This window comes from Oncorhynchus tshawytscha, linkage group LG07 (assembly GCF_018296145.1).
Source record: "Oncorhynchus tshawytscha isolate Ot180627B linkage group LG07, Otsh_v2.0, whole genome shotgun sequence".
Lineage (NCBI taxonomy): Eukaryota > Metazoa > Chordata > Actinopteri > Salmoniformes > Salmonidae > Oncorhynchus > Oncorhynchus tshawytscha.
This window is the reverse complement of record NC_056435.1, coordinates 7469577-7493394: the sequence shown is the minus strand read 5'-3', so window position 1 is coordinate 7493394 and position 23818 is coordinate 7469577. Positions and strand designations below refer to the sequence as shown.

The 23818-nt window shown below is 44.7% G+C and overlaps 2 protein-coding genes across 5 annotated transcripts in view; one reads left to right on the top strand and one right to left on the bottom strand.

Moving 5' to 3' along the window:
• Positions 1-15842, bottom strand: part of LOC112253726 (secretin receptor-like) — a 20304-nt gene extending 4462 nt beyond the window's left edge. For both annotated transcript variants that reach the window (XM_024425689.2, XM_024425690.2), the window contains exons 1-9: positions 15647-15842; positions 13424-13523; positions 12594-12689; positions 7530-7627; positions 7250-7359; positions 6925-7057; positions 5460-5613; positions 5226-5286; positions 5056-5125 (exon numbers count right to left, since the gene is read on the bottom strand). In XM_024425689.2, coding sequence (XP_024281457.1) covers positions 5056-5125; positions 5226-5286; positions 5460-5613; positions 6925-7057; positions 7250-7359; positions 7530-7627; positions 12594-12689; positions 13424-13523; positions 15647-15709 — 885 coding nt within the window. In that variant the 5' untranslated portion in view covers positions 15710-15842. The remainder of the gene's footprint in view (positions 1-5055; positions 5126-5225; positions 5287-5459; positions 5614-6924; positions 7058-7249; positions 7360-7529; positions 7628-12593; positions 12690-13423; positions 13524-15646) is intronic.
• The window catches only part of cfap221 (cilia and flagella associated protein 221), a 25607-nt gene continuing 14371 nt past the window's right edge, over positions 12583-23818 (top strand). The window contains exons 1-8 of one of the 3 annotated variants that reach the window (XM_042323983.1): positions 12583-12711; positions 16765-16919; positions 17321-17421; positions 17568-17654; positions 17765-17860; positions 18200-18300; positions 19647-19750; positions 20519-20678. In XM_042323983.1, coding sequence (XP_042179917.1) covers positions 16787-16919; positions 17321-17421; positions 17568-17654; positions 17765-17860; positions 18200-18300; positions 19647-19750; positions 20519-20678 — 782 coding nt within the window. In that variant the 5' untranslated portion in view covers positions 12583-12711; positions 16765-16786. Of the gene's footprint in view, positions 12712-16233; positions 16376-16764; positions 16920-17320; positions 17422-17567; positions 17655-17764; positions 17861-18199; positions 18301-19646; positions 19751-20518; positions 20679-23818 lie in introns of those variants that run through there. The other 2 variants (XM_024425688.2, XM_024425687.2) reach the window with 2 other exon arrangements.

Sequence of the window (23818 nt, the reverse complement as noted above, 5' to 3'; positions counted from 1 at the left end):
AAATAAAGCATTAGAGTAGCAGCATATGAGTGTGTGTTGTCAGTGTGTGTGTGGTTTTTCTTGTGTACCAAACATTAAGAGCACCTGCCCTTTCCATGACATAGACTGACCAGGTGAAAGCTATGATCCCTTATTGATGTCACTTGTTAAATCCACTCCAATCAGTGTAGATGAAGGGGAGGAGACAACATATTGTGTATGTGTGCCATTCAGAGGGTGAATGGGCAAGACAAAATATTTAGGTGCCTTTGAATGTGGAATGGTAGTAGGTGCACCGGTTTGAATGTGTCAAGAAATGCAACACTGCTGGGTTTTTCATGCTCAACAGTTTCCTTTGTGTATCAAGAATGCTCCACTACTTAAAGGACATCCAGACAACTTGACACAACTGTGGGAATCATTGGAGTCAACGTGGGCCAGCATCTCTGTGGAACGCTTTTGATACCTTGTAGTCCATGCCTGACAAATTAAGGCTGTTCTGAGGACAAAAAAGAGGGTGCAACTCAATATTAGGGAAGTGTTCCTAATGTTTTGTGCACTTGGTATGTGTATATACAGTCAAACGTTTGGACACCTACTCATTCAAGGGGTTTTATTTTATTTTTTACTGTTTTCTACATTGTAGAATAATAGTGAAGACATCAAAACTATGAAATAACACATGGAATCATGTTAAACAAATCAAAATGTGAGATTCTTCAAGGTAGCCACCCTTTGCCTTGATGACAGCTTTGCACACTCTTGGCATTCTCTCAACCAGCTTCATGAGGTAGTCACCTGGAATGCATTTCAATTAAGAGGTCTGCCTTGTTAAAAGTTAATTTGTGGAATTTCTTTACTTAATGTGTTTGAACCAATCAGTTGTGTTGTGACAAGGTAGGGGTGGTATACAGAAGATAGCCCTATTTGGTAAAAGACCAAGTCCATGTTATGGCAAGAACAGCTCAAATAAACAAAGGCAAACGACATTCCATCATTACTTTAAGACATGAAGGTCAGTCAATGCGGAACATTTCAAGAACTTTGAAAGTTTCTTCAAGTGCAGTCACGAAAACCATCAAGCTCTATGATGAAACTGGCTCTCATGAGGACCGACACAGGAAAGGAAGACCCAGAGTTACCTCTGCTGCAGAGGATAAGTTCAGTAGAGTTAACGTCACCTCAGATTGCAGCCCAAATAAATGCTTCACTGAGTTCAAGTAACAGATACATCTCAACATCAATTGTTCAGAGGAGACTGTGAATCAAGCCTTCATGGTTGAATTGCTGCAAAGAAACCACTACTAAAGACACCAATAAGAAGAGACTTGCTTGGGCCAAGAAACACGAGCAATGGACATTAGATCGGTGGAAATATGTTCTTTGATCTGATGAGTCCAAATTTGAGATTTTTGGTTCTAACAGCTGTGTATTTGTGAGATGCAGAGTAGGTGAACAGATTATCTCTGCATATGTGGTTCCCATCGTGAAGCACGGAGGAGGTGGTGTGATGGTGCTTTGCTGGTGACACTGTCAGTGATTTATTTAGAATTCAAGGCACACTTAACCAGCATGGCTACCACATACGCCTCACATCTGGTTTGCATTTAGTGGGACTGTCATTTGTTTTTCAACAGGACAATAACACAACACACCTCCAAGCTGTGTAAGGGCTATTTGACCATGAAGGAGAGTGATGGAGTGCTGCATAAGATGACTTGGCCTCCACAATCACCCAACCTCAACCCAATTGAGATGGTTTGGTATGAGTTGGACAACAGAGTAAAGGAAAAGCAGCCAACAAGTGCTCAGCATATGTGGGAACTCCTAGACTGTTGGAAAGCATTCTAGGTGTAGCTGGTTGAGAGAATGCCAAGAGTGTGCAAAGCTGTCATCAAGGCACAGGGTGGCTCCTTTGAAGAATCTAAAATATGTTTTGATTTGTTTAACACTTTTTTGGTTAGTCCACAATTCTATGAGTAATTTCATAGTTTTGATGTCTTTTTGTCAACAACACAGAAAATAGTAAAAAATAAAGAAAGGGTTAATTAAATGGTTACCCAGACTATGTATGGCTATTTAGCAGTCTTATGGCTTGGGGGTAGAAGCTGTCTCGGAGCCTGTTGGTCCTAGAGCTGTTGCTCTGGTACCATTTGTCAGACTGTAGCAGAGTGAACAGTGAACTTGGGTGGGTGTCTTTGGCAATTTTTCGGGCATTCCTCTGACACTGCCTGATATAGAGGTCCTGGGGCCGGATTCACGAAACATTACTTACGAAAAAACGTATGTTTCTTAAGGGTAAAAAAATAAGAAGTTTGTAAGTGCAATTCCTCAAAATGTTCTTTGGAATTCATAGTTTTCTTAGGAACTTCTTTCCTAAGAAATATCTTTCCTAAGAATATCGTTCCTAAGAACTGGCATTGACATTAGTGACAGGCTTATTTACTGGTTTCAAGCACGTGACAGGGATGATAAGATTTGGGCACTATAATAGTTTTGATATTTACATTTTATTACATTTATTTATATGCGCTGTCTATTTTTTGTTGTTGTTGGCTCGCGATCTCTTTATGCACAAAAACAAAAATGTATTTTCACACATTATAGCCATCAGACAAGCTATATCAAAAACAAAAATGGATAACCTCAATAAGGTTTGGTTGTTCAATAAAAAGCTCTTTAAAGGCTTCATCAAACAAGAGCTTGAAGTGATGGAGGAATTAGCAGCCAAGAAAAGGTTGCTGTTGGGTACACTCAAACGGCGGGGTCACTGCAGAGACCAAAAAGAGATGATGGGTGAGAGTGGCTGAGTCTGTCTCTGACGTCGGTGGTATGGCAAGGGCCAGTCACGCTAACGTAAGAAATAGTGGTCCGACATCTAGTCGGCTGCTAAGAAGTTGTCCACGATAAGTGTTTCCAACTTAGCAAATTTGTCGCTATATTTAGCGAGTATTCAGATCCCTCTAGCGACACATTTTCAAAAAATTGACTAGCAACAAGTTTAGCGACTTTTCTGGTGTTGTTGGAGACTTGAAGACTCTGACGTGAAAGCACGTGTCGTTCTTACTCTTCTCAATGAGCAGCGGGTGCTGCCTAAGTGGACCATAAGGTTAAAAACCAAACCAAATTAAGAAAACTAGCACGCCCCCATTCAAACACATAAAAATCATATTTCAACCAAGCAGGTGTGACACGAAAGTCAGAAATAACAATATAATTCATGCTTTACCTTTGAAGATCTTTTGTTGGCACTCCAATTTGTCCCAGAAACATCACAAATAGTCCTTTTGTTCGATACACTCCTTTTTTATATCCCCAAAATGTCCATTTATTTGGCATTTCATTCAGAAAAACACCGGTTCCAACTCGCCCAACATGACTACAAATGATCTAATAGGTTACCTGTAAACTTGGTCCAAACATTTCAAACAACTTTCCTAAAATGTAAATAATCAATACAATTTCAGACGGAATATACTGTCTTCAATAGCGGATAATATCAAAGGTTGCATGCCCCAAACAAAAGGGTCCACTTGGCTTGACACTCATTCTGAATAGCCGTACTTCTTCATTTCTCAAAGGAAAAACATCAACCAATTTCTAAAGACTGTTGACATCTAGTGGAAGCCATAGGAACTGCAACCAGGTGCCTCATAAATCTAGTTACCCATAGAAACCACAGTGAACTCAACAAAACAACATTTCTGGATGGTTTGTCCTCTAGGTTTCACCTGCCAAATAAGTTATGTTAAACTCACAGACATTATTTGAACAGTTTTAGAAACTTTAGAGTGTTCTCTATCCAAATCGACATGCATATCCTAGCTTCTGGGCCTGAGTAGCAGGCAGTTTACTTTGGGCACGCTTTTCATCCGGACGTGAAAATACTGCCCCCTATCCCAAAGAGGTTATTAAGAAGGTTTTGTGAATCTGGCCCCTGAATGGCAGGGAGCTCGGTCCCAGTATTATACTGAGCCTTCCACACCACCCACTGTAGCGCTTTGCGGTCGAGAGCATTGCATTTTCCATACCAAGCGGTCATGCACCCAGTCAAAATGCTCTCTGGTGCAGCTGTATAACTTTTTTGATGATTCGAGGGCCCGTGCCAAATCTTTTTGGCCCAAGGGGGAAGAGACATTGTTGTGCCCTCTTCATGTCTGTGTGGGTGTGTGTTTACACCATGTTAAGACCTTAGTGATGTGGACGCCAAGGACCTTGAAGCACTCAACCTGCTCCACTACAGCCCCGTCAATGTGGATTGGGATATTCTCTCCCCTCTCTCCTGCAGTCCACGCTCAGCTCCTTGGTCTTACTGACATTGACGGAGAGGCTGTTGTCCTGGCACCACACTGCCAAGTCTATTACCTCCTCCTTGTAGGCTGTCTCATCACCATTGGTGTTCAGGCCTACCACCATTGTCGTCAGCAAACTTGGTGTTGGAGTTGTGGGTGAACAGGGAGTACAGGAGGGGACTAAGCACACACCCCTGTGGGGCCTCCGTGTTGAGGGTCAGCGTGGCGGAGGTGTTGTTGCCTACCCTCACCATCTGGGGCCGGCCTGTCAGGAAGTCCAGGATCCAGTTGCAGAGGTTCAGTCCCAGGGTCCCGAGCTTGGAGGGGAATATGGTGTTGAACGCTGAGCTGTAGTTTATGAACAGCAATCTCACATAGTTATTTCCTCTCTTGTCCAGGTGGGAAAGGACAGTGTGAAATGCAATTGAGATGGCATCATCTGTGGATCTGTAGGGGCAGTACGCTAAGTGGTTCCAGGGTGTCTGGCATGATGGTGTTGATGTGTGACATGACCAGCCTTCCAACGCACTTCATAATTACAGATGTGATGTGCTACAGGGTGATAGTCATTTAGGCAGTTTACCTTGGAGTTCCTGGGAACAGGTACAATGGTGGTCAGCTTGAAACATGTTAGGATTACAATCCAGGACAAGGAGAGCTTGAAAATGTCCGTGAAGACACTTGCCAGCTGGTCTGCGTATGCTCTGAGAACGTGCCCTGGTATTCTATATCGAACAATGCATAGGCCTAATCATTAGTTATCACCAGCGATTGATGCACTTACAATTATGAAGAGTAGGACTGGTAATCGGAGAATCCACCAAACCCAGTCATGTACCCTTGTCTCCCAGCAGCTTGAGGAGAAAGGGAAACATATGCATGTATGTGAACTATGATGATGCAATTGTCATAGACTATTTTAAACAGATGACATCCCATTCATCTGTATCTCACCCTTCATCCTCATAGAAGTATTTTGCCAAGCCCCAGGATACAATGACAATCATTGGCAAACCTATGTAGGAAAACAAAATAGAAATGGTTTAGTTAAATCCAACCCTCTCAATTCAGTTAATAGTTCACTATCAAGTCTGTCTTTTAACAGATCAAAATGACATGACATTGCTAGATGACAATGACATGGTATCAGTAGTGTTGTTGTAATGTAGAGGGGACAGGTGTCCGTACCCCAGCCCAGGATGATGTACCACCAAATGTGTTTCTTCTTGGAGAAGAAGGAGATGCTGACCAGGGTGTGGAGGTAGTGTCCCTCCACCAGCAGCCAGCTGTAGTTAGCCATGATGCAGTAGTTGGAGAACATCACCACTAACTTACACACCATCTACAGGATATGATGAGAAAAGATATATACACTACATGACCAAAAGTATGTGGACAACTGTTAGTCAAACATCTCATTCCAAAATCATAGGTATTCATGTGGAGTTGGTCCCCCCCCAATTGCTGCAAAAACAGTCTCTAATCTTCTGGGAAGGCTTTCCACTAGATGTTGGAACATTGCTGCAGGGACTTGCTTTCATTCATGCACAAGAGCATTAGTGAGGTGGGGCACTGATGTTGGGCGATTAGGCCAGGCTCACAGTCGGCATTCAAATTCATCCCAAAGGTGTTCGATGGGGTTGAGGTCAGAGATCTGTGCAGGCCAGTCAATTTCTTCCACACCGATCTCGACAAACCATTTCTGTATGGACCTTGCTTGTGCATGAGGGCATTGTCATACTGAAACAAGAAAGGGCCTTCCCCAAACTGTTTCCACAAAGTTGGAAGTACAGAGCTGTCTAGAATGTCATTGTAGGCTGTAGCGTTAAGATTTCCCTTCACTGGAACTAAGGGGCCTAGCCCGAACCATGAAAAACAGACCACTATTCGTCCTCTACCAAACTTTACAGTTGTCACTATGCATAGGGGCAGGTAGCGTTCTCCTGGCATCCGCCAAACTCAGATTAATCCTTCGGACTGCCAGATTGTAAAGCGTGTTTCATCACCCCAGGGAACGCATTTCCACTGCTCCAGAGTCTAATGGCGGTGGGCTTTACACCACTCCAGTCAACGCTTGGCATTGCACATGGCAATTGCACATGGCAAACCCATTTCATGAAGCTCCCGACAAACAGTTATTGTGCTGATGCTGCTTCCAGAGGCAGTATGGAACTAAGTAGTGAGTGTTGCAACCGAGGACAGACAATTTTTACAGTTGACCGGGGCAGCTCTAGCAGGGCGGAAATTTGATGAACTGACTTGTTGGAAAGGTGTTATCCTATGATGGACGGTGACTCGTTGAAAGTCACAGAGCTCTTCAGTAAGGCTATTCTACTGCCAATGTTTGTCTATGGAGATTCCATGGCTGTGTGCTCGGTTTTATACACCTATAAGCAATGGGTGTGGCTGAAATAGCCGAATCCACTCATTTGAAGGGTTGTCCACATACTTTTGTGTGTATATAGGAGCGGTATTTTAGTATGTTCATATCATGTTGAAAGATGAATAACTTTTATCAAAACAAGGATTTTTTTCAAGAGTTACAAAAGTAAGTTATTCCACTTTCACACACTAAATTACTAATTTCTCTATCAATGTGTTCATCCATTCACACATGCATTGACAGTCACTACAAAGGACAGTAGATACGTACTGGGTAGTCATCACAGTGGTAGAAGTCTTCATCGGTGAAGAGCACAGAGTCTTTGATGAAGATGAAGGTAGCACGCAGGATGAAGGAAACGAAGAGTTGGATGTGGATGTAGTTTCTGGTGCAGTGCAGTTTCCTAGACAACAGGAAAAGTGTAAAAGCAGTTTGAAATGTCCTTGACCAACATGCTTTTGTAATATGTTTAATCCCCCACTGAGACCCAATATTAAGATACGCATGTTGGTTACAGCGTAGTTTACTGGGTACCCAAAATGGATTATCACATTTTCATCATAACAGTTCTTAGACTTGATTCTCTGTTTCTCACCTAAAGAGACAGAGGATGGTGATGGCGATGGTGAGAGAGAGTAGAGAGAGAGCGTAGCCTGCAGTGTACATGGTCTTCACGTAGGAGAAGTACATGTGGGAGTCATGTGACTGGGAGGAAAAAGAGACCTGGGGTAAGAATTGTTTTACATAAATTGTCCGTATTGTTAAATCAATGCTCAACACTTATATGGCTTTCCCTTATTTTTTAAGTACTTGTCCTGCATCAAATTTAAAAAAAACATTGATGTAGCACATAGTAAAAGTACAAATGTACCCACCTCTCCAAGTAAGTGGAAGGTTTCGTTGAAACATGCATGCTCGTAAGGAGGGAATGGGTCCGTCCAGCCCGTGTCTGTGCAGTTCCGGTCCACTTTACCTGGAAAATCATACAGCCTCATCAATACTTACTATACTGTTCAAATAAACTAATTATGGCCGGGAAAATAGTCGGCATCAGAGTAAAAAATATTGACCATAGAACATACCTAAGATTTTCTAAGACCTACGTAGTACGCAGGTTCAATCTCTCAGGTATTTTAGTGCAGGCAGTAGTTATTGCAGGCTTCATTTGTGTTACGTAAGGTTGTCATAAAATCACTTCTTGATGCCTCTGTTTCCACAAGCAGACCTTTTATGAACTCTATACCACTCCACTGTCCTTTTAGTCTATCGCCTGTATGAGCATCCATCAACAATTTATGGTAGAAGGACAAACATTTTTGTATTGAATGGAAACAAATTATCTTGTTGATGGATGGGTGGGGGTCTAACACATAACGGCCAGGGGTGGGGTGGGGTGGGGGTCTAACACATAACGGCCAGGGGTGGGGTGGGGGTCTAACACATCATAACAGCCAGGGGTGGGGTGGGGGTCTAACACAACATAACAGCCAGGGGTGGGGTGGGGGTCTAACACATAACATAACAGCATAACAGCCAGGGGTGGGGTGGGGGTCTAACACAACATAACAGCCAGGGGTGGGGTGGGGTGGGGGTCTAACACAACATAACAGCCAGGGGTGGGGTGGGGGTCTAACACAACATAACAGCCAGGGGTGGGGTGGGGGTCTAACACAACATAACAGCCAGGGGTGGGGTGGGGGTCTAACACAACATAACAGCCAGGGGTGGGGTGGGGGTCTAACACAACATAACAGCCAGGGGTGGGGTGGGGGTCTAACACAACATAACAGCCAGGGGTGGGGTGGGGGTCTAACACACATAACAGCCAGGGGTGGGGTGGGGTCTAACACATAACGGCCAGGGGTGGGGTGGGGGTCTAACACATAACGGCCAGGGGTGGGGTGGGGGTCTAACACATAACGGCCAGGGGTGGGGTGGGGGTCTAACACATAACGGCCAGGGGTGGGGTGGGGGTCTAACACATAACGGCCAGGGGTGGGGTGGGGTGGGGGTCTAACACATAACAGCCAGGGGTGGGGGTCTAACACATAACATAACAGCCAGGGGGGTCTAACACATCATAACAGCCAGGGGTGGGGTGGGGGTCTAACACATCATAACAGCCAGGGGTGGGGTGGGGGTCTAACACATCATAACAGCCAGGGGTGGGGTGGGGGTCTAACACATAACGGCCAGGGGTGGGGTGGGGGTCTAACACATCATAACAGCCAGGGGTGGGGTGGGGGTCTAACACATCATAACAGCCAGGGGTGGGGTGGGGGTCTAACACATCATAACAGCCAGGGGTGGGGTGGGGGTCTAACACATAACGGCCAGGGGTGGGGTGGGGTCTAACACATCATAACAGACAGGGGTGGGGTGGGGGTCTAACACATCATAACGGCCAGGGGTGGGGTGGGGGTCTAACACATAACAGCCAGGGGTGGGGGTCTAACACATCATAACAGCCAGGGGTGGGGTGGGGGTCTAACACATAACGGCCAGGGGTGGGGTGGGGGTCTAACACATAACGGCCAGGGGTGGGGTGGGGTCTAACACATCATAACAGCCAGGGGTGGGGTGGGGGTCTAACACAGGGGTGGGGTGGGGGTCCAACACATCATAACAGCCAGGGGTGGGGTGGGGGTCTAACACATCATAACAGCCAGGGGTGGGGGTGGGGGTCTAACACATAACGGCCAGGGGTGGGGTGGGGGTCTAACACATCATAACAGCCAGGGGTGGGGTGGGGGTCTAACACATCATAACAGCCAGGGGTGGGGGTGGGGGTCTAACACATCATAACAGCCAGGGGTGGGGTGGGGGTCTAACACATAACGGCCAGGGGTGGGGTGGGGGTCTAACACATCATAACAGACAGGGGTGGGGTGGGGGTCTAACACATCATAACAGCCAGGGGTGGGGTGGGGGTCTAACTCATAATGGCCAGGGGTGGGGTGGGGGGTCTAAACACATAACAGCCAGGGGTGGGGGTCTAACACATCATAACAGCCAGGGGTGGGGTGGGGTCTAACACATAACGGCCAGGGGTGGGGTGGGGGTCTAACACATAACGGCCAGGGGTGGGGGTCTAACACATAACGGCCAGGGGTGGGGTGGGGGTCTAACACAACATAACAGCCAGGGGTGGGGTGGGGGTCTAACACAACATAACAGCCAGGGGTGGGGTGGGGGTCTAACACAACATAACAGCCAGGGGTGGGGTGGGGGTCTAACACAACATAACAGCCAGGGGTGGGGTGGGGTCTAACACAACATAACAGCCAGGGGTGGGGTGGGGGTCTAACACATAACAGCCAGGGGTGGGGTGGGGGTCTAACACATAACAGCCAGGGGTGGGGTGGGGTCTAACACAACATAACAGCCAGGGGTGGGGTGGGGGTCTAACACAACATAACAGCCAGGGGTGGGGTGGGGGTCTAACACATAACAGCCAGGGGTGGGGTGGGGGGGGTCTAACACATAACGGCCAGGGGTGGGGTGGGGGTCTAACACAACATAACAGCCAGGGGTGGGGTGGGGGTCTAACACATCATAACAGCCAGGGGTGGGGTGGGGGTCTAACACAACAGGGGTGGGGTGGGGGTCTAACACAACATAACAGCCAGGGGTGGGGTGGGGGTCTAACACATCATAACAGCCAGGGGTGGGGTGGGGTCTAACACAACACAACATAACAGCCAGGGGTGGGGTGGGGGTCTAACACAACATAACAGCCAGGGGTGGGGTGGGGGTCTAACACATCATAACAGCCAGGGGTGGGGTGGGGGTCTAACACATCATAACAGCCAGGGGTGGGGTGGGGGTCTAACACAACATAACAGCCAGGGGTGGGGTGGGGTCTAACAGCCACACATAACAGCCAGGGGTGGGGTGGGGTCTAACACATCATAACAGCCAGGGGTGGGGTGGGGGGTCTAACACAACATAACAGCCAGGGGTGGGGTGGGGTCTAACACAACATAACAGCCAGGGGTGGGGTGGGGGTCTAACACATCATAACAGCCAGGGGTGGGGTGGGGGTCTAACACAACATAACAGCCAGGGGTGGGGTGGGGGTCTAACACAACATAACAGCCAGGGGTCTAACACAACATAACAGCCAGGGGTGGGGTGGGGGTCTAACACAACATAACAGGGTGGGGGGTCTAACACATCATAACAGCCAGGGGTGGGGTGGGGGTCTAACACAACATAACAGCCAGGGGTGGGGTGGGGTCTAACACAACATAACAGCCAGGGGTGGGGTGGGGGGCCAGGGGTGGGGTGGGGGTCTAACACATCATAACAGCCAGGGGTGGGGTGGGGGTCTAACACATCATAACAGCCAGGGGTGGGGGGTGGGGTCTAACACATCATAACAGCCAGGGGTGGGGTGGGGTCTAACACATCATAACAGCCAGGGGTGGGGTGGGGGTCTAACACATCATAACAGCCAGGGGTGGGGTGGGGGTCTAACACATCATAACAGCCAGGGGTGGGGTGGGGGGGGTCTAACACAACATAACAGCCAGGGGTAACAGCCAGGGGTGGGGTGGGGGTCTAACACACATAACAGCCAGGGGTGGGGTGGGGGTCTAACACATCATAACAGCCAGGGGTGGGGTGGGGGTCTAACACAACATAACAGCCAGGGGTGGGGTGGGGGTCTAACACAACATAACAGCCAGGGGTGGGGTGGGGGTCTAACACAACATAACAGCCAGGGGTGGGGTGGGGGTCTAACACATCATAACAGCCAGGGGTGGGGTGGGGGGGGTCTAAACACATAACGGCCAGGGGTGGGGTGGGGTCTAACACATCATAACAGCCAGGGGTGGGGTGGGGGTCTAACACATCATAACAGCCAGGGGTGGGGTGGGGGGGGTCTAACACAACATAACAGCCAGGGGTGGGGTGGGGGTCTAACACAACATAACAGCCAGGGGTGGGGTGGGGGTCTAACACATCATAACAGCCAGGGGTGGGGTGGGGTCTAAACACATAACGGCCAGGGGTGGGGTGGGGTCTAACACATCATAACAGCCAGGGGTGGGGTGGGGGTCTAACACATCATAACAGCCAGGGGTGGGGTGGGGTCTAACACAACATAACAGCCAGGGGTGGGGGGGGGGTGGGGTGGGGGGGGTCTAACACACATAACAGCCAGGGGTGGGGTGGGGTCTAACACAACATAACAGCCAGGGGTGGGGGGGGGGGTCTAACACATCATAACAGCCAGGGGTGGGGTGGGGGTCTAACACATCATAACAGCCAGGGGTGGGGTGGGGTCTAACACAACATAACAGCCAGGGGTGGGGTGGGGGTCTAAACACATAACAGCCAGGGGTGGGGTCTAACACATCATAACAGCCAGGGGTGGGGTGGGGGTCTAACACATAACAGCCAGGGGTGGGGGTCTAACACAACATAACAGCCAGGGGTGGGGTGGTGGTCTAACACAACATAACAGCCAGGGGTGGGGTGGGGGTCTAACACATCATAACAGCCAGGGGTGGGGTGGGGGTCTAACACATCATAACAGCCAGGGGTGGGGTGGGGGTCTAACACATAACAGCCAGGGGTGGGGGTCTAACACATCATAATAGCCAGGGGCGGGTTTTGGGTCTAACACATCATAACAGCCAGGGGTGGGTTTTGGGTCTAACACATCATAACAGCCAGGGGTGGGGTGGGGGTCTAACACATAACAGCCAGGGGTGGGGGTCTAACACATCATAACAGCCAGGGGTGGGGTGGGGTCTAACACATCATAACAGCCAGGGGTGGGGTGGGGGTCTAACACATCATAACAGCCAGGCGTGGGGTGGGGGTCTAACACATCATAACAGCCAGGGGTGGGTTTCGGGTCTAACACATCATAACAGCCAGGGGTGGGGTTGGGGTCTAACACCAGGGGTGGGGTGGGGGTCTCTCACCTTCTGATTTGAAGAAATCGGGACAGTTGTGTGATGCAGTTTCCCCTACAAAAGCAGGAGACCAGCAATTCAAGTGGTCCCACATACCCTTGCAGTCTGAATAAGAAAAACAAATCAGGTACAGTCTTCTTTTTTCTCTCAAATTCTAATCATCAAAGTGTGATGTTTGGTGGTTTGTTGTCATGCATTTTAAGGCAAACAGGCAGTCCTTGTTTGATCGTTGTGAATAATTTACATTTTAGTCATTTAGCAGACGCTCATATCCAGAGTGATTTACAGGAGCAATTGGGGTTAAGTGCCTTGCTCAAGGACACGTCGACAGATTTTTCACCTAGTCGGTTCGGGGATTCTAACCAGTGACTTTTCAGTTGCTTGCTCAACACTCTTAGGCTACCTGCCGACCATAGTACAGTAATAACAAGAGGAGCAAGACAAACATCTCTGATAATGAGCTGTTCTCACCATCATGACAGTAACGTTGAACTCAAAGTGGGCAAGTAACCACAATGATAATCCGGTATGTTGAGATGTAACCTACTCTACTGCCACTAGAGGGAAACCTAGTCCACTGTCAAACTGGCCTGGTTCCCAGTGATGTGCTGATGTGTGGTGCTGTTTCAGATTTTGATACCTGTGGGACTGGAAATGATTATACTCTTATGTGGTATGCATATCATATAATGCCATTTTTTTTTAAATCTAAGAACATTGACTATTATGGAATAGAGAAGGAACATGTTGCCCTATATTTGTTTAGCTTAGGAAAACATGACAAACCATGCTGGGTGTGAATTTCTCAGGGGGAAAAAATACAAACGGTCTCATCTCACCTGGTTGGGGAGTTTTGGATACATTATGCAGTCGCAACTCATGAAGGCACCTCTCCTCCTCTCTAATAAGAATGATGTACGGCTCACAGTCTGCTTGAACCTTTCATAGTTAAAAAGAAAAAGAATGTGTGCATGTGTCATCTCCCCATAGCCTACAGTGCCTTCAGAAGGTATTCACACCCCCTGACTTTTTCCACATTTTGTTGTTAGACTGAATTTAGAATGGATTAAATTTAGGGTTTTTTTTGTCACTGGAATTAAGTGGAATTATGTTTTTTTTAAATGTTGTTTTTTAATGTTTACAAGTTAATAACAAGCTGAAATGTCTTGAGTCAATAAGTATTGTTATGGCAAGCCTAAATAAGTTCAGGAGTAAACATATGTTAACAAGTTACATGTTTTTTTAAATGTTTTTTTTTATGACTACCTCATCTCTGTACCACACACATACAATTATCTGTAAGGTCCCTCAGTCGAGCAGTCAATTTTAAACACAGATTCAACCAGAAAACCATGGAGGTTTTCCAATGCCTCGCAAAGAAGGGCACCTATTGGTAGATGGGTAAAAATGTTAAAAAGCAGATATTGAATATCCATTTGAGCATGGTGAAGTTATTAATTACACTTTGGATTGTGTATCAATACACCCAGTGACTACAAAGATACAGGCATCCTTCCTAACTCAGTTGCTGGAGTGGAAGGAAACCATTCAGGGATTTCGCCATGAGGCCAATGATGACTTTAAAACAGTTAGATAATAGCAGTGGTAGGAGGAAACTGAGGATGGATCAACATTGTAGTTACTCCACAACACTAACTTAATTAACAGAGTGAAAAAAGGAAGCCTGTACAGAACAAAAATATTCCAAAATATGCATCCTGTTTGCAACAAGGCACTAAAGTAATACAGAAAATAATTTTGCAAAACAATGTACTTTTTGTCCTGAATACAAGGTGTTATGTTTGGGGGAAATTCAACACAACACATATGGAGAGGACCACTCTCCATATTTTCAAGCATAGTGGTGGCTGCATCATGTTATGGGTATGCTTTTAATCGTTGGAATGGGCACAGGCAAAATCCTTGAAGAAAACCTGGTTATGTCTGCTTTCCACCAGACACTGGGAGATGAATTCATATTTCAGCAGGACAATGACCTAAAACATAAGGCCACATCTACACTGGAGTGTTCCTGAATTGCAGAGTTACAGTTTTGATTTAAATCTGCTTTAAAACCTATGGCAAGATTTGAAAATGGTTGTCTAGCAATGATCAACAACCTATTTGACAGAGCTTGAAGAATTCTGAAAAGAACAATGGGCAAATGTTTCACAATCCTGCTGTGGAAAACTCTTAGAGAGACTTACCCAGAAAAGACCAACAGCTGTAGTCTCTGCCAAATGTGAAAATAATACACACTGAGTATAACAAACATTAGGAACACCTTCCTATATATATATATATAATATATATATTTGTTTTTATATTTATATTTTTACAAAATGTTAGATGTAGATCATTGAAATGTAGATCATTGACAAAAATACATAAATATGTATCCCACTTTGTAACAACAAAATGTGGAAAAGGTTAAGGGGTATTAATCATTTCTGTGTATAACACATAAAAAGTATTCCTTAGTTTGTAATGTTCTCAAAATCTAAAGGCATAACCTTCAACCTAGATTCTCTTTCCATGACATAGTAGACTGACCAGGTGAAAGCTATGATCCATTATTGATGTCACTTGTTAAATCCACTTCAAATCAGTATATAAAGGTAAGGAAACAGGTTTAAGGAAGGATTGTGAAGCCTTGAGACATGGATTGTGTGTGTCAATTCAAATGTGAATGGGCAAGACAAAAATATTTAAGTGCCTTTGACCAGGGTATGGTAGTAGGTGCCGGTTGAGAGTGTCAAGAACTGCAGCACTGCTGGGGGTTTCCACGCGCAACAGTTTCCCGTGTGTATTAAGAATGGTCCAGACCAGACATCCAGGTATCTTGGCACAATTGTGGGAAGCATTGGATTCAACATGGGCCAGCATCCCTGTGGAATGCTTTCGACACCTTGTAGAGTCCATGTCCTGACGAACTGAGGCTGTTCTGAGGGCAAAAGGGGGTGCAACTCAGTATTAGGAAGGTGTTCCTAATGTTTCGAACACTCAGTGTATAACTCTTCCAAACATGCCCAGCTGTTTCAAACACACGCCTGTATTCTTACCTTCATGTACATGCCCAGTAGGATTCCAATAATTCCAATATGCATTTTGTCAGTCACAAGCATTATTTACCAGTAAACTGTAACCTAATTATAGACTTGAATGAACTGTAAGCTGACTTTCGGTACTAAAAGTCTGAAATAATCGTCCAATTCAAAGCAGCAAGACATCAATCAGCATCCACTGGCTTTGTCCAAACCAACTGCATGTTTTGTTTGTGCAGTTCTTACAACTGACCTTTTTATAATAGACTAATAACAAAGACAATATTATATGAAGATAAGCAGAAACTGCTTCTCCAATAGAAATCAACGATAACGCTTGTAGGCGAAGTCATGGCGATGTTGGCTCGCTAAACTCATGCGCAGAAATACCATTGGGTCTAATGGTCGTCTCACGCTGAACTGCGCATGTGCACGCCGTCATATCAAAGGCGCTTGTTTTCACTTTCACGAGATTGTAGTAATACAATGTTCAACTACTTAATACATTGGCTTACACTAGGTTGTGCCTTTAGATAAATTAATTACTAAAGAATAATTGTTCACTTCTGTCATCGACTTCTCAAACCACGGTCTTGTCTGCTTGGTCTGTTTTGCAAGCGTTCCCAGAAGTCTGGGGATGTTGCGCCTCTGGGTTTAGAAACTCTTTGCGAGTCCTAACCGCGTCCCACCGAGGTATTACTATGGCGACGAGAGTGTTTGGTGGATGTTCTGTAGGTGAAACAACAGGTACGTGCCGTTTTCAACCTTGAAAAGCACCGACATCGTGCAACGAATAAAAACGTGTGTTGTTTATGAGCTACCAAATCGAACCTATATTTTTTTGTTTACACACTAATATCTCCTGAAAGTCGCACGGTTGTCATGAAGTTTGATAAAAAGCTAGCTAGCTGTTCCTCTTTGCTGTGCTAGCTTCCACTTTCTCTTGCTAACCCGTCCCTAGGTAGTTTGCTAATTTTCCAGTGTCAACTGTAGCTGCACATGCACAAAGTTGGCTTGCTAGCTTTGTGTCATTTGGTTCTGTTCATTATCCCATGGACAACATTGCATCTTTGAAATGCAAGCTTTTACATATCTGATGTGATATGAATTGTGATATTGTTTTCTATCTTCTTCAGCCCTGTTTTTAATGGAGAAGTGATGGAAGTGGCACACACTGCATCAGAGACATTCACAGACAGTCAAAGGAAGAAGACCCCTCTTCCACTGTGCCGACTGGTGGAGGACAGAAAAAGAAGTCCCTCTGATGTCCCTCATCACCTACTAGAGACCCGTAGGACCCTTACACTTTAACGATTTGATACATCTCAGTCATATATTTAACGGGCTATATTCAGTCAAGAAGAAAATGTTTAGGGTAGTAGAGCACTTAGGGCTAGTCCTATAATATGCATGCTCATGATGCTATCTGAGTTACCGTTGACTACATTATACAGTGTGTGGCTCCTCAGGCGTTTTGGCTTCTTATATTTTACATTTGAGTCATTAGCAGATGTTCTTTTCCAGAGCGACTTACAGTAGTGAGTGCATACATATTCTTTGTACTGGTCCCCCATGGGAATCAGACCCACAACCCTGGCATTGCAAGCACCATGCTCTATCAATTTGAGCCACCTGGGACTAAGCAGATGGTGAATACATATATCTCTTTTATATTATACTTATACCTTCCAGAAACCTATACCAAACTCAAGAGCAACAGTGCAATCGAAGCAGAACCCTCAGCACTTCACTTCAGTGGGTTTAAACTGGGGAAGGACTATCACAGGAGCCTGGTGAGTGAAGCAATGAGCTCCAGCAATGTGTTGACTTTTCCAAGAGAACAAAAGACAAAGCACTGACTTTTAGATCCATTGTGCAGTTATATGTACTTCATTTACCCAGGCGTCATGTAATTAGTCTTTGTTTTAATCTTCCTCAGAAATTGATCAACATATCATCTGAAGTGATCAACATTCACATTATCCCCACCCAAACAAAGCATTTCAAAACAAAATATTTAAAAAAGGTATTTGTTTCTTACTATTTGATGTCAAGTTATGCATTCCGTCTATAATCTTTGATTTGTATGCGTGTCAGTGTTGATGCTTAATTCCTCCATTTTGATCATCTGTGCAGCATCGTCTTGTCCCTGGACTGTCCTACACAGTGAAGGTACACTTCTGTCCTGACGAATGGCGCTACTTCTACGACTGTATTCGGATTCATTGCAAGGTTGGAATCCAGTGCTATGTTAGTTTCTAATCAAGTTTGCTTGCTGTCATGTCTGACAGTGATCTCTTCAACTTCTACTTCTAATCTATTCAACTGTCACTCAAAATAGGGATTTGCTGTGTTTATGCATCACATGTTGTTTGTTGTCAACATTTCTCTCCATAGTTGCTGCAAGGTAAGCCTGGTCCCAGATCTGTTTGTGCTATCATGCAAACTTCTAAGGTCATTGGCAAACTGATCTGGGACCAGGGTACTGCTACAAGGTTCCCTCCTGCTTTTAGAACTCCAGGAAATGAATGTATCAGGGAGCATTGCTATTCTCTCTCAATCTCTCTCCAGGGGGAAGAGAACTTACAGGTTCCAGTCCATGCCTATCCCATCATCGATGACTTGCACATCCCAACACACATCACCATACCAGCTGTCCCGCTGGGCCAGAGGTGAGGTGAGGTGGACATTCGTGTCCCTCTGTGCATCCTTGCCTTTTGAATAGTCTTTCAACCCATCAATGAAACTTTCTACGTGAGTTGCATGGCCACTCATATCCCTTACATTAAAAACACATCACCTGTGAAATCATGTGTTTTTAGAACACTTCACATATGATCACATTTCCACATGTGCAGTTTCATGTTATCACATTAATTTTGCATAAGATCACATGATAACATGTGTTTTTGGAAAACTTCACGTGAAATTAATTGTTTTTTTCTGTAAGGGATAGGCAACAACTACAGCCTAGTCTGCTAAGTGCACCAGTTTCTGAATTAGCCTGCCAGATAAACATGATGAGTGGCAACAAAGGCCTGTTTGTGGAATCAACTTATTGTGTTATTATGGTCATGTAACGCATCACAGAAGTTTGTTTTTAATAATCTCTGTTGACACTAATGATGCGGTGAGCAGTCAATATATTAAGAGTCCATTTGCACAGGTAGATAGCTAATCGTAGTTCTCTAAGCCGCATGCTGGGATATTTGCTAGGGTGAGTAGTATTTGTCTTGCATATTCAACAATCTTCAGTTAAAACAATACGCTTGGAAAGAGAATACTTTACAAATATCAAAATATAAATATTTGTAGGGCCATAGAGATATAATAATTGTTTACATTTTACCGATTGTGACGCAATATACTTTCCATTATTATTTTTAAGATTGCATTTTTATCTCTTGTTGAAAATGATTGTCTTTTGAACTGAGTGGCAGGCTGAATTTGATTTAGCTTTACATTGTAGGTGTTACGGTTTTCTAGGTGTGAAGGAGAGTCGGACCAAAATGCAGCGTGTAGATTGCGATCCATGTTTAATGAACGAACGTAAAACACGAATCAATAACAAACACTACAAAACAAAGAACTTAACGAAAACCGAAACAGCCTATACTTGTGTAAACTAACACTGAGACAGGAACAACGACACATAGGACAATCACCCACGACAAACTCAAAGAATATGGCTGCCTAAATATGGTTCCCAATCAGAGACAACGATAAACACCTGCTTCTGATTGAGAACCACTCCAGACAGCCATAGACTTTGCTAGATAACCCCACTAGCTACAATCCCAATACATACACATCAAAACCCCAAGACAAAACACACCACAATACAAAAACCCCATGCCACACCCTGGCCTGACCCAATACACGAAGAAAAACACAAAATACTTAGACCAGGGCGTGACAGTAGGCCTCAATGAACATGTAGGCTGTTGTCCCTTTCTTTCTGGGACTGCGATATCTGTGCTTGTTATCTTTGACCTTTGACCCATCTTTGACCTTCCAGTGTCAGCCATGTGATCCCTCTGAGCTGCAGCTGTCCCATTGACTTTGAGTTCCAGGTGCACATCATCCAGCCACACAAGGCCTTCTCTGTCCAGCCCCTGTCAGGTAACTCCAATCAACAGACTTGGTAGCACTTAGGCCACTGAATGAAGTCATAATTACACCATTATGTTAGAGTTCTGATGACAGATGACAGAACAAGATAGAAACAACATCTCAGTCAGACAGACAGTGAGGATAACCCCTGTATTATTCTATCTACAGTTGGAATATATTCTGGGATTAATGTATTAAGCCCATGAGTCTCCTTGCCAGATATGTATCAATTTATTTTTTAGTATTTGACGGTAGGATAATTTCTGGTTTAATAATAAGGTTCCGGCTACGTTTTTGTGTTAGTTCCTTGAGGTGATTAGTTTAAAATTTGAACCACATAAACATTTTTTTGCTGGCTCCCAGACACCCAGACTCTGCTCTATGAACTCACGTAATATGATTAGCTCATTACCCAGTCGACCTGTGATTCCTTAACACCACCATCATGTCTTGTGTTTGAATTACTGTGGAAAGATGCTGACCTTGACACAAAGCAGTCAGGGGGGGGAACTGTGCTGTTTTGTCTCTGGCATTGATGGTGATGCTATCCAGACAATGAGTGATGCTGGAACTCCAAGGTTATGCAAATAGCCTAGTACTCAGACTGGGTAGAGAGATCTGAAGAAGTGTCTCTCTATGTTTCCCATGGTTTGAGGGTATCGAAGTGTTGAGTTTAAGTAGGCCTACGTATTGTTTTCCTTTCAAAAATGCATTATTGGTCACATGTAAAATTCTGAGTTTGTCAAGACCTAGTCCTTTGTTTGTGTTTGATTCTAGGAGTGATTCCAGCCAATGGGAAGGTGGAGGTGACCGTCACATTCAGGCCGTTCAAGTATGACACGTCCCAGGTCACTCTACAGGTGGTCATCTCCCAGTTCAACTCCAAACCCTACGTCTGCACCCTCAGCGGGTCCTCCTCGCCCCGCCTGGCACTCAGGTATCCCAGAACTATTCTTAAATGTTAAAGGTTAATTCATCAAACACTATATTGAATTATGCCATTTTTTACCAGGTCACAGTTACAATTATATACATATTTGATATATGGTCGGCAAAGTTCCTGTTTTCTTGGTTTGTATCACGTTATTGCTTATTATTTTCTGTCATTGTGAGTTCCATCAATTGATGAGCCAAACATATTTCTTGACTGATAATGAATGGAAAACATGTGATTGTTAAGTGGTTACAATATCCTTTTGTAAACAATGCTTAAATACGTTTCATAGAGCGAGTGCTATTGTGAGAGAGACCAAGTGCTGCACGTGTACTGTATTGAAGCTCTCTGTCTACAAACTTTGAAAATAGAAATTGTACAAACATTTAGAGAGATAAAACTTAACCCTTGCAGAGAAGAACCATACAAGTGCATACTGTTCCATTTTCAAACATTCAAACGTTTCTCTATTTCTAAGTGTGTATATACCACATTAGGAATTTTACGGTTGATAGATACTTGAATAATTTCCCACCCAAAAAATGTATAATGATGTATCATGTTTATCTACATTTATTGAAAATGCACGTACAGGTATATGGTTCTTCTGCACGATTCTAATTATGATGATATCCTTTTTTTCCATTGATTTCTGTTCATGACTAAATTCTTTGTTTAGTCCTGGGCTACAGACGCAAAACCACGCACAGTCACTTATACTGATAAACAGGTTGTTCTTGTTCTCGTGTCTGTATATAAAATATCATTTTTGATTCAGTTCCCATGAGAAAATGGGTGCACTCCATCACTGACAGTGAACGAGTTTTACTCCCCTGTGTTATGACTAAGGGAAGTTAATGATTTATCAAGCAAGGGAACTGCAGTCATATCAAAAATGCATCGGTATCCAATCCATTCAATGCACACATGTACAATTCATGTCTATATTCTCTCAAGGCTTCAAAATCCTTCCTTAACCTGTCCCCTCCCCTTCATCTACACTGATACCATGGGAAGATTATTGTTTATTTTGTTCAGCAAATATTGATAGGATTTATCTACTCTTATAATGCCAACAGCCCCATGTACAGTATCAAAGTCCAATTATTAGCTAAGTACACAATTAAGTTATTAATGGCAGATAAAGCCTGGTAAGTTATTAGTCATCTATGGCTATGTTGAGCTCTGGAGGTTTTCCAGCAGTCAGTCCCCAAGGTACAGTACTTAGCCCTATCTCTTTTACTCAGTTAGCATTAGGTTTGGACCCTAGGCCTAGAGTGATGGAAACAAACTATTATTGACATTTTACTGCAGTGGGCTAAATCACGCAGAGTGTTTCTTGGTAGTCTTAAACAAATCTACTGTGAATCAGAAGTTTACACCTCACACAAGTGGTTATGGGCTTAATAAAAGAAGACACCTGTACCATGTCAGGTTATAAAGTTGAAGTGTATTACATTTTGACTTTGCATCCCAATATTACAGTTTATGAACATCACAGAAGACTGAAATATAACAAAACCATTTGACATAGAAACACCGATTTTCAAAAGGTGTTTTTAAATATTGTTTAATAATTATGAAATTATTCAAACATACACTGCTCAAAAAAATAAAGGGAACACTTAAACAACACAATATAACTCCAAGTCAATCACACTTCTGTGAGATCAAACTGTCCACTTAGGAAGCAACACTGATTGACAATAAATGTCACATGCTGTTGTGCAAATGGAATAGACAACAAGTGGAAATTATAGGCAATTAGCAAGACACCCCCCAATAAAGGAGTGGTTCTGCATCCCAATATTACAGTTTATGAACATCACAGAAGACTGAAATATAACAAAACCATTTGACATAGAAACACCGATTTTCAAAAGGTGTTTTTAAATATTGTTTAATAATTATGAAATTATTCAAACATACACTGCTCAAAAAAATAAAGGGAACACTTAAACAACACAATATAACTCCAAGTCAATCACACTTCTGTGAGATCAAACTGTCCACTTAGGAAGCAACACTGATTGACAATAAATGTCACATGCTGTTGTGCAAATGGAATAGACAACAAGTGGAAATTATAGGCAATTAGCAAGACACCCCCCAATAAAGGAGTGGTTCTGCAGGTGGGGACCACAGACCACTTCTCAGTTCCTATGCTTCCTGGCTGATGTTTTGGTCACTTTTGAATGCTGGCGGTGCTTTCACTCTAGTGGTAGCATGAGACGGAGTCTACAACCCACACAAGTGGCTCAGGTAGTGCAGCTCATCCAGGATGGCACATCAATGCGAGCTGTGGCAAGAATGTTTGCTGTGTCTGTCAGCATAGTGTCCAGAGCATGGAGGCGCTACCAGGAGACAGGCCAGCACATCAGGAGACGTGGAGGAGGCCGTAGGAGGGCAACAACCCAGCCGCAATGACCGCTACCTCCGCCTTTGTGCAAGGAGGAGCAGGAGGAGCACTGCCAGAGCCGTGCAAAATGACCTCCAGCAGGCCACAAATGTGCATGTGTCTGCTCAAATGATCAGAAACAGACTCCATGAGGGTGGTATGGGGGCCCGACGTCCACAGGTGGGGGTTGTGCTTACAGCCCAACACCGTGCAGGACGTTTGGCATTTGCCAGAGAACACCAAGATTGGCAAATTCGCCACTGGTGCCCTGTGCTCTTCACAGATGAAAGCAGGTTTACACTGAGCATGTGACAGACATGACAGAGTCTGGAGACGCCGTGGAGAACGTTCTGCTGCCTGCAACATCCTCCAGCATGACCGGTTTGGCGGTGGGTCAGTCATGGTGTGGGGTGGCATTTCTTTGGGGGGCCGCACAGCCCTCCATGTGCTCGCCAGAGGTAGCCTGACTGCCATTAGGTACCGAGATGAGATCCTCAGACCCCTTGTGAGACCATATGCTGGTGCGGTTGGCCCTGGGTTCCTCCTAATGCAAGACAATGCTAGACCTCATGTGGCTGGAGTGTGTCAGCAGTTCCTGCAAGAGGAAGGCATTGATGCTATGGACTGGTCTGCCCGTTCCCCAGACCTGAATCCAATTGAGCACATCTGGGACATCATGTCTCGCTCCATCCACCAACGCCACGTTGCACCACAGACTGTCCAGGAGTTGGCGGATGCTTTAGTC